Source organism: Miscanthus floridulus, chromosome 5 (genome assembly GCF_019320115.1).
Source record: "Miscanthus floridulus cultivar M001 chromosome 5, ASM1932011v1, whole genome shotgun sequence".
NCBI lineage: Eukaryota > Viridiplantae > Streptophyta > Magnoliopsida > Poales > Poaceae > Miscanthus > Miscanthus floridulus.
The window spans coordinates 26,781,447-26,791,995 of NC_089584.1; the positions used below are offsets into that span (position 1 = coordinate 26,781,447).

The 10,549-nt window shown below is 48.0% G+C and overlaps 2 protein-coding genes across 2 annotated transcripts; both read right to left on the minus strand.

The window, feature by feature from the left end:
* Positions 1–5,706: 5,706 nt before the first annotated feature.
* LOC136451828 (uncharacterized) lies at positions 5,707–6,789 on the minus strand. Its single transcript, XM_066452514.1, has one exon. The coding sequence runs from the start codon at positions 6,593–6,595 to the stop codon at positions 5,939–5,941; it is 657 nt and encodes a 218-aa protein (XP_066308611.1). The 5' UTR covers positions 6,596–6,789; the 3' UTR covers positions 5,707–5,938.
* Positions 6,790–8,181: 1,392 nt separating this feature from the next.
* On the minus strand, positions 8,182–9,592 carry LOC136451829 (geranylgeranyl pyrophosphate synthase 7, chloroplastic-like). The gene has a single exon (XM_066452515.1). The coding sequence runs from the start codon at positions 9,547–9,549 to the stop codon at positions 8,425–8,427; it is 1,125 nt and encodes a 374-aa protein (XP_066308612.1). The 5' UTR covers positions 9,550–9,592; the 3' UTR covers positions 8,182–8,424.
* Positions 9,593–10,549: the final 957 nt, after the last annotated feature.

Below are 10,549 nucleotides of genomic sequence, written 5' to 3' on the forward strand. Positions count from 1 at the left end.
GTGGTTCATGCGTGGTCTTAGTACCAAACTTTAGACCATGATGACTACCTGCACAAATGTCACGTATCATGAGGTAGTTAACATTGCTATTGCTTCAGAGGAGAAATATCGGCAGCATAAGGAAGTTAAGAAGAAAAAGAGCGTGCCATCTAGGTCTTATGGTGGCAATCAAAAGAGACAGAAGATAATTTATCATCCGATGAACCACAACCGTCCTCCTTATCGTCCACCGTAGTTCCAAGCCGATCAACAACCAAATGTCTGTCCTGCTATAACTTACCTGAACTCACAACCGGCAAATGTTCCTAGTGTTCGTGCTCCAACACCCCAAGGCCACAATTACCCATGTTTTAATTGTTGGAAGTCAGGTCATTTCTCTAAGGAATGCCCGTATCCTAAGCAGTATAATCCGAATTTTCAGAAGGCGCCCGAAAATCAACAACAGGGTCAAGCTCAGGACAAGAACAACAACCAAAATGCTCAGAAGGGCAAAAATGAAAAGAAAACTGTGCGGGTTTTCTATACTCAAGCTGGGGAGATTCCAGAAGGGGAACCCGTGATGCTGGGTATGTTTTCTGTCATCGATCATCCTGCAGTTATGCTTTTTGATTCTGGTGCATCTCATACATTCATCAATAGAACCTTTGTCATAAAGCATGAAATTCTAATTGGGGAAACAAATGAAAATTTCTATATATAGTCGCCCGGAGGACGTCTGTGTACTAAGGAAATGGTGTACCAGGTACCCATAAACCTAGGTGGGCACATTTTTCCCACTACCATGATTATTTTAAAAGATCAGGATATAGATGTGATCCTGGGTATGAACTGGATGTATCAACATAAGGCTGTTGTAGATACTTTGAATAGGACAATAATGTTGAGTTTGCAAGACAATAATTCTCAGCTTCTTATCCAACTTCCAATCTTAAAGAGATCAGTGGAAAACATTTGTGCAACTTCCGTCAAAGAGATTAGAGATATCCCTGTAGTCTACGAATTTCCAGATATTTTTCCTGAAGATTTACCCGGTCTACCACCTGATAGAGATGTTCAGTTTAGAATAGATCTTAAGCTTGGAACAGCTCCGATCTCTAGGAGAGCTTATAGGATGTCTCCCAAGAAATTAGCTGAGTTGAAGACTCAATTGCAAGAGTTGATTGATAAAGGTTTTATCCAACCTAGTTCATCACCTTGGGGATGTCCTGCAATTTTTGTAAAAAAGAAAGATGAGACCATAAGATTGTGTGTTGACTATCGACCATTGAATGAAGTAACAATTAAAAATAAATATCTCTTACCTCGGATAGATTTACTTTTTCATCAACTGGCTGGAGCCAAGGTTTTCTCTAAGATTGATTTGAGGCCAGGATATCATTAAATCAAAATTAAGCCTGAAGATATTTCCAAAACGGCATTTACCACCAAATATGGATTATATGAATACCTGGTAATGTCTTTTGGTTTGACGAATGCCCCAGTTCACTTCATGTATCTGATGAATTCAGTGTTCATGCCTGAGCTAGACAAGTTTGTAGTAGTCTTTATTGATGACATCTTAATATATTCCAAGAACAAGAAAGAACATGCTGAACATCTCAGAGTTGTTCTGACACGTCTAAGAGAACATCAGTTATATGTCAAGTTTAGTAAATGTGACTTTTGGTTAAAGGAAGTGCAGTTCTTAGGGCATGTCTTGTCAGCTGAAGGAGTTGTAGTAGATCCAAGCAAAGTTAAGGATATACTAGATTGGAAACCACCAACCACTGTTCATTAGGTTCGAAGTTTTCTAGGAATGGCGGGTTATTACCGTCGTTTCATTCCAGATTTCTCTAGAATATCCAAGTCCATCATTGGATTGTTGAAAAACCAAGCCAAGTTTGTCTGGTCACCTGACTGTGAAGAAGCTTTCCAGATCTTGAAGAGATTATTAACCACTGCACCAGTGCTAGCACAACCAGATATCGAGAAGCCGTTCGACGTTTATTGTGATGCTTCTGGTATTGATATTGGATGTGTATTGATGCAAGAAGGTCGAGTCATCGCATATGCTTCCAGACAACTTAAGCGACATGAAGAACATTATCCAACCCATGATCTGGAATTAGCAGCAGTTGTCCATGCTTTGAAGATTTGACAGCATTACCGGCTTGGTAATACTTGTCATATTTATACAGATCACAAGAGTTTAAAATATATCTTTACTCAATCAGAATTGAATATGCGGCAAAGAAGATGGTTGGAATTGATTAAAGATTATGACTTAGAGGTGCATTACCACCCTGGTAAGGCAAATGTGGTTACAGATGCACGCAGTCGTAAGAGTCATTGCAATTGCATTACCGTGAAGACAATGGATCCAACTTTATGTCATGAGATGGAAAAGTTGAATATAGAGATAATTCAACAAGGTAGTTTGACCAATATAACTGTTGAATCAACTATTCGAGACCAAATTATTGCCGCTCAGAAAAAAACAAGGGTATAGCCCATATCAAAGAAAGAGTCAGGAATGGAAAAGTGGCATGCTTCAGAATAGATGATGCAGGCGTGCTATGGTTCAAGAATCGCCTTGTGGTACCAAAGGTCCCTGAGTTGCGACAGTTGATTCTTGAAGAGGCACATACCATCAGGTTCTCTATTCATCCAGGAAGTAATAAGATATACCATGACTTGAAACAGAGATTTTGGTGGACCAAAATGAAGATAGAGATTGCTCGATATATAGCCAAGTGTGATACTTATCAAAAAGTGAAAGTTATACATTTGAAGTCCGCTGGAGAGTTACAGCCATTGCCTATTCCAGCTTGGAAGTGGGAGGATATTAGTATGGACTTTATCGTCGGTCTACCCAAGACATCAAAAGGTTTTGACTCAATATGGGTTATTGTAGATCGACTAACCAAGTCAGCATATTTTCTTCCAATCAAGAGTATATATCCCACTATCTAATATGCCAAGATGTATTTAGCACGAATCGTGAGCTTACATGGTGTACCAAAGACCATTGTGTCGGATAGAGGTACACAGTTTGTTTCCAACTTTTGGAAACAATTGCATGCTTCGATGAGTACTAAACTTCTGTATAGTACCACTTATCATCCACAGACTGATGGTCAGACTGAAAGAGTAAATCAAATACTTGAAGATATGTTAAGGTGTTGTGTCCTTAACTATTCCAATAAGTGGGATGAATGTTTGCCTTTGGCTGAGTTCTCATACAACAATAGTTATCAAGAGAGCATTAAGATGGTTCCGTTTGAAGCACTCTATGGTCGTAGATGTCGAACGTCGCTAAATTGGTCTGAACCCGAGGAAAGACGGTTCTTTGGAGTTGACCTTGTGAAAGAAACAGAAGAGAAGGTTAGACAGATATAAAATAATTTAAAGATAGCTCAGTCCTAACAAAAGAGTTATGCAGATAAACGACGTCGACCATTATAAGCATATGTTTCAAGCAGCAAGGAGATGTTGCGCTGCAACCACATATTGCAAGCGTATGTTTCAAGCGTTCAGATATTTTAGAGTTATGTTGCAAATGTTTCGTATGGATGTTGCAAAAATAGATCGGGATGTTGCATATGCTGCAATGGTTGTACACGTATGTTGCAAACGTCTGTTCTAAATGTTTCATCTGTTTTTTTTCAGACGTAGGTTATAAGTGTGTTTATCTGGATGTTGCATATGTTTCACATATATGTTGCAGTGTTTTATTAGGATGTTGCATATGTTTGCAATGATTTTCAAGTGTTTTAGGTGTTTTTTTTTTGCAGATGTGTTCATACGTATGTTTTAAATATTTTATTTGTATTCAAACGTATATTGTAAGTGTTGTATTAAGATGTTTTAAAAATAGATTGAGTGTCGAAGATATCGTAACGTGACCCGACTGCTGCAACCACCGGAGAGGGTGGTGCAGGGGCCGGGCGTCCATCTGCTGCCCGCGAACGTTATGCGAAGAGACTGCGTCGTTGGGTCGACGAGGCAGCAAAGGCTGGAGTGGAGAGTGGACCAACAGTCTATATGTGGGCTATTATCCTGACGAGGCCCAGATCGACCTCCCACAGTTCCTCTCACGACCCAGGACCCCGTGGGCTTGGCCTGCGTATTAGTATGGTCTAAGTCAAGGTCTGGTCCAATCCCCGACCCGGCGGCCTCTGTCCGACACCACACATGTCACGGTCAGCCCGGCGGCCAGCGCACGGAACGGAACCAAACCAGTGGGCAGTGGCTCTCGCGCGCTCGGCTGCCGGCGGCCGGAGGCAAGCATTCAAGGCGTCATGCAAACCAGGTGAGCCCAAGAAAGCAGCGTCGGGGTAAAGCTGTCTTTTTTTCACAATGATGACACCCTTTTCACTCGCTTGGAGTTTGAGTTTGTATAAGCGTTTTTTGTGCTGATTGCTCAAGAATAAGCACTGACCCGAAGGAAGTGTTCTACTGGTATGGATTATTTATTGTTCATACTGAAAAACACTATTTATACTGGAATATTGTGAGAGAAAAATATTGCTCCGGCTAGAAAAATAAGCCGAACAAGCCGGCTTCTTTCTCAGCTGAACACAGCGTTCATCGTTACGTCAAGCTACTGCTACTCCACGGTCGTCGAGTAAAGCATGCCAGTCTTTTTCAGCAAAAAAGACAGATAGATGCCTACGAATCCGATACTAGCTCGCACTGGAACCAGATGCATAGTATAGTATTATTATTTTATACGAGTTCATCCCGTTGCTGGTCGATCTCCAAAGATGTCCCTACCGTTGGTGTTCTCCGTGTCCCCTGTCCCGCTTTAACAAGACGTTGCCATTGCCACTAAAATAGCTTTTTTCAATAGGGTTTTTATCTGATATTCAGTAGGCAAGGCAAAGGAATTAACCTAACTCAACTGGTAGGGGATGAAAAGTGTGATTGTCTATCCCAACTATCTAGGTTCGACTCATCTTGAACAAAAATTTGGTTGTCTATTTTTTCCACTTAACATGAAATGAAAAACCACCTATATATTTTAACTCAAATTTGGTTGTCTATTTTTTCCCCTTAACATGAAATGGAAAACCACCTCTCCTCTCACGTGTGTTTGGTGCAGCTCCTTTGGCTCTGGCATTAGAGCTACTGGCAAAGCCGGAACCGAAGCGGCACCAAACGGGACCTAAAAATTTGAATATTTGACTAGCTATATCTAATAAAAATAAATTGTATTTAGTGAAAAAGGTTATATGTTATGAAATTACTTTCCATGGGAAATTTAAGTAGTGTTACTTTGTGCTTGTCGATCAATAAATTTTAAATATTCGCAAGGTCAAAGTAAAAAAAATTGACTAAAGAACAACACTAGATTGACTTATATTCTATGATATTTGAGGGAGTTTGTTGGAAAGCTCCAAGTTTGAAAAACAAAAGCAATTGAAAAATGTCAAAAATTGAAGATAAAAAGTAGTACTACATTGTAGTACTTTGAACAGGCATTTGTAGTAAATAGATCACCAAGCTAGGGCAACCGGCAGACGGTCGGCTCAACGCTCTGTTTTGATCATCATCCATGACAAGAACTGGCCAACAAACTTGATAACACTAGCGCCCTGTTTGCTGCTCTTATAATCCGTCTTTTTTCAGCCAGAACAGTGTTTTTCTCTCACAACAAATTAGGCGGAACAGTGTTTCGATTTGCTTTTTCAGCGAAGCGAACGAGGCCTAGATCGTGGGGGTCCGCAAAAAACAATCAACTAGAAAGCCAACCACCCTACTTAACCACATCACCATCGTGCTTTTTTGCGACGAACTGTTAGTGGCACAACGAAGATCTCCAAACTCAACGCGTCGGTCATACAAACACAAATTTAGGTCAAATCTGTATTTGGAATTCGTGAATTTCACATAAGTACATTACCATAGAACTCTGTTTCAAACGGTCCTAATGATGAAACCAGAGTCATCAAGTGCTTCAGCTGCAGGAGACTGCGGCGTCGATGTGGTGCCACCTGGACCACCCGCCGAAGTAGCTGTCCCAGACGCCCTCGGCCAGCCTGTCCACCCGCAGCGCCGCGAGCTCCTCCTCCAGCGCGCCGCGGCGCTGGCCGGCGCCGACGCCGAAGCCCGCCGCGCAGGGCGCCAGCGTGCCGGCGAAGACGACCTCCTCGCCGTCCTCGTCGACGCCTTGCTTCGCGGACCTGCGTAGGAAGCATCCCACATGGACGCCGCCGCCGCCGCCGAGCCCGTCGCCATAGTACGCGCTGGCGTTGGCCTCGCCGATCACCTGCAGCAGCCCGGCCTCGGCCTTCCCCTCGCCGCCCACGAGCACGACCTCCACGGCGGCCTCCTTGGCCGCGCCCCGCTCCGCGGCGGCGAACAGGCACGCCGCCGCGCAGCAGAGGGAGGTGGAGGCCACCAGCGGCAGGAACAATGCCGCGGCTCGCGGGAACGCCGCGGCGCCGCAGAGGAGCAGGAGCGCGGCCACGGCGGCCACGGGGGTCGTCGAAGAGGACGCGCCGGCGAGCGAACGGTGGCACGCCCGCAGCTGCAGCTCAACGGCGCGGAGCCTGTCGTGGACCGATCTGCGCAGAGCTTGGCAGCTGGCGGCGGCGAGTCTGCGAGCAGCCATGGCTGTGCACTGTGCTTGATGGGGGAGAGTTTGCAAGCGAAGTGATGGCGCGGCGAATTAAGCTATAGCCGTGGGCGCATGGTCGGTTTATGGAGGAGCGAACATATTCTCGCGCTGCGGTGCACACAAATGTGACATGTCGGCTCGTGCATGGCGTAATCGCCTCGCTTTTGCGGATGGAGGATGGGGGTGGGCGATCCGCATTCCGCACTGGACAAACAATCTTGTGACTTGTGCTCGTGCGTGTCAGAGCTAGGCTAATAATACAGCCGGCTTACTGACTGTAAGGTTTTTTTTGTAGCTTTTTCTCAGCCCACTCATATAGTAGTTAGCTCTTTACAATTAATACATGGCCCACTTGTCTCTCTCACAGATTTTCTTGGTTCTTATGCCCAAGTCGACTGTAAGCTTACAACCTACTTCTCCTCTCTCTCCTCCTCTCTCTCCTCCACCTCAGCATTTAGTCGGCTTACAGCCTGCTATTATACTTGCTCTTATAGCACAACACAATCGCTTTTTACTCGTGTTATTATTTATTTATCTTATTAGATTAATGATACATAGGAGTACAAGGGAAGTTTGTTTAAACTAAGAACCGCACTTACACAGGCTACTGGGGGGAAAGTTAGCCCGTCAGCCCAGAGCTCCGAACTCTGGTCCTTAACGGGCCGTATACGGCCCATGAATTGGGTTGTAAGTTGCAAACTGCAGTGTCACTCCACTTGACAGCCCATAAAGCCTTTTAGGCCGCCAGGCCGGAACAAGTAATCGTGGACTCATGTTTCTCAAAAAATAAAAAAATAAAATAAAAGTAATCGTCGATTCATGGTCATGGAGGCACTCTCTACTTGACTGCAATATGTCGAGATGCACTTGGGTCCTGAAACGTGAGGATATCAGGAACGTGCTGGATCATAATCAGCCTGATGACACCTGAGGTTAGATTATCGATGTGATGAAGAAACTAGCAAATGACGAGTTTATCATGATGGCGGTGAGACTGTGGGCGATCTGGTATGCTAGTAGAAAGGTCATCCATGGAGCGCTTCGTATCAGAGCCGGAGAAGATGATGTTACCGAGCCCGAGTAACTTGCAGTCGGTTAAACCTTAGGGTCTGAGGTGGATCCCACCTCTAGCGGATTATGCAAAAATTAATGTTGATGCGGCAACCTCAAAGAACTCGAGCACAGTGGCGGTGGCTGCGGGTGCACGAGATGTAGGCGCGCGGGACGTTCTTGGGAACATCCACATTTGTATTGAAAGGGATAACTGAAGCAGAGATTATTGCTAAATCTCTCGCATGTAGAGAAGTTCTCGCTTTAGCGAGGGACCTGCTTATCCGGTGGTTTAGGCTAGCATCTGACTGTGCAAACGTCACGGATCTGTTCGCTTGAACTTATCAGCTTGGCCTTTCAGTCATGGTATAGTGTTTTTCTCTCACAACAGATCAGCTTCGGCTAGCTTATCCGTAGAAACTATCAGCCAAATAGCGTTGTCAAAAATCTTAGATGCGACGGTATGGGCAGCTATGGCCAGATAATCAGGGAGGTAAAGGCGGGAGGAAGAAGTTTGAGGCTGTGGAGTTTGTGCACGAGAACCGTCAGTCCAACGACGATGCACACATGTTAGCTCGCAGCTCGATCTATAGTTAGATGGGTAGCCATGTTTGGCTTTTAGCTCCACCTGATGTTCTCTTATTCTTATAACACTTGAGGAGAGTTTCTCAACAAAAAATCGCTCGATCATGAGATCTGTGCAGCTCCAACTAGTCAACGCATCACTTTCACGTGTTCCCGATGAGCCAGCCGGTCCTCCCAATCGCCGTCAGTCAGTGCTGTCTGTACGCCATGAACCGCGCGAGGTGCCGCAGCGGCGCCACGCGCGCGGCGTCGAACCCGTCGAGCTCCGCCTCGGCCTTCGCCAGGAGCTCGCCCATGTATGCGCGCGTCCCCTCCATGCCCATCAGCCGCGGGTACGTGGCCTTGCCGGCGGCCGCGTCCTTGCCCGTCATCTTCCCGATGTGCTCCGGCGTGCCCGTCACGTCCAGCAAGTCGTCCACCACCTGGTGCAGCAGCCCCAAGAAGTGCGCGTACCGACGGATGCGCTCGACCTCGCCGTCGGCCCCTCCCCCGACGACGGCGCCCGACACTGCCGCGGCCTCCACGAGCCGCGCCGTCTTGTGCACGTGGATGTACTCTAGCGCGGCCAGGCTCACGGAGCCGGAGGGGGCTCCCTCGCTCGCCATGTCGACGACCTGCCCCGCGGCGATTCCGCCGACTCCAGCTGCGCTCCCGAGCTCCACGATCGCTCGTAGCGCGCGGTCCGCGGGGGCGCCGGCGCCCGCGCTGCCGCGGGCGACGTGCTCGAACGCGAGCGCCAGGAGCGCGTCACCCGCGAGCAGCGCCGTGGGCTCGCCGAACGCGACGTGGTTGGAGGGGCGGCCGCGGCGGAGCGCGCCGTCGTCCATGTACGACATGTCGTCGTGGATGAGCGACGCGGTGTGGATCATCTCGAGGGCGCAGGCCACTGGGACGGCTGCGGCCGCGGGCCCGCCCACGAGTTCGCACGCGGCGATGGCCACCACGGGGCAGACGCGCTTGCCGCCCGCGAGGACGGAGTAGCGCATGGACTCGCTCAGGACCTCGGGGCACGGCAGGCCCTGCAGGGCAAGGTCCAGCGCGTCGTGCACAGCCCTGGCTTTGGCCGACAGGTAGCGCTCGAAATCGAAGCTGGTGCCACTGACGACGGTGACGTCGACGCCTTGCGTGTTGGCATGGGGGCCGATGGTGGCATTGGCGGCTGTGGCAGCATGGTCCGCAGTACGGCTTCGGGGCATGGAAACGGATCGTCTCTCAAGTGAGTGCAGCGAAGGGGATCTCTGAACATGGAAGGACTTGAAGCTTTGGGCGGATGGTGCCCCGTGCTGGAGGAAGCAGGATGCCAAATTGTTCATGGAGCCTTGCTGTGTTTTTGCGCGGGTATATGGAAACAAAGGAGAAAAGGTTTGGGGGGTAGCTAACCTTCGGGGATGAGTGAGCACTTTAAATAGAGAACTTTTTTTTTCTTTTGCAAATCGAACATACTGGACATGAAATGGCTCATTATTCTGAATATTAATTCTAATACTTATCTACATCAATATCTATATTTAATTTAATATTGAAGAGTCAAAATTTCATCTTTTTTTCCACCTTCTCCTAACTACTTGCGGCATCACTCTTCTTCCGTTCTTGCTATCTCTCACTTCTCTCTCTCTCTCTCTCTCTCTCTCTCTCTCTCTCTCTCTCTCTCTTTTATATATATATTAAAGAACTAACATTTCATCTTCTTCTTTTTTGCCTACCCTCTCCTAACTGCTTGCGGCGGCATCACTCTTCTTCTATTCTCACTATTTATCACTTGGTTTGGAGTTGAAAAAACCTTATTGACATGGCCTAAATCTATGTTTGCTGCAACATGGCACACATACATAAAGTTTTCCAAACGGGCCTGGCCCATCGGGCCAGCACGGGCACGGTGCTGATTTGGCCCGGTCCGAAAACGGCCCGGCCCGGCCTCTCCCGTGCTCGTGCCAAGCACGGCACGGCCTCGTGCCCGTGCCTGGGCCGCTATGCTAGCCCGTTGGCACGGCACGGGCACGACCCGCTCCAAAGGCCGGCACGGGGTCGGCACGGCTAAGAGCCGTTGGATGAAGCCCCCGGCGAGCGCTGGCCGTTGGATGAAGGGCTGCGGTGGGGCGCCTATATAAGCCAGGAGCCGCCCGGGGGAAGCTACTGTGCTCATTTCTTCCCCCTCCGCACCGCGCGCACCTCGCTCTTCGGCTCTGCTCTCTCGTTCGAAACCCTAGCCGCTCACTCTCTTCTTTTCGCCGTCCGGTGGCTGGTGACAGCGGCGGTGGCTTGCACGGGCACACGACACGGCCTTGTACACCCCTTCTCTTCTCTCTGACCGGC

Bases quoted from the DNA above. Each gene is read 5' to 3' on its own strand.
- LOC136451829 (XM_066452515.1), bottom strand. From the start codon at position 9,549: ATGAACAATTTGGCATCCTGCTTCCTCCAGCACGGGGCACCATCCGCC.
- LOC136451828 (XM_066452514.1), bottom strand. From the start codon at position 6,595: ATGGCTGCTCGCAGACTCGCCGCCGCCAGCTGCCAAGCTCTGCGCAGA.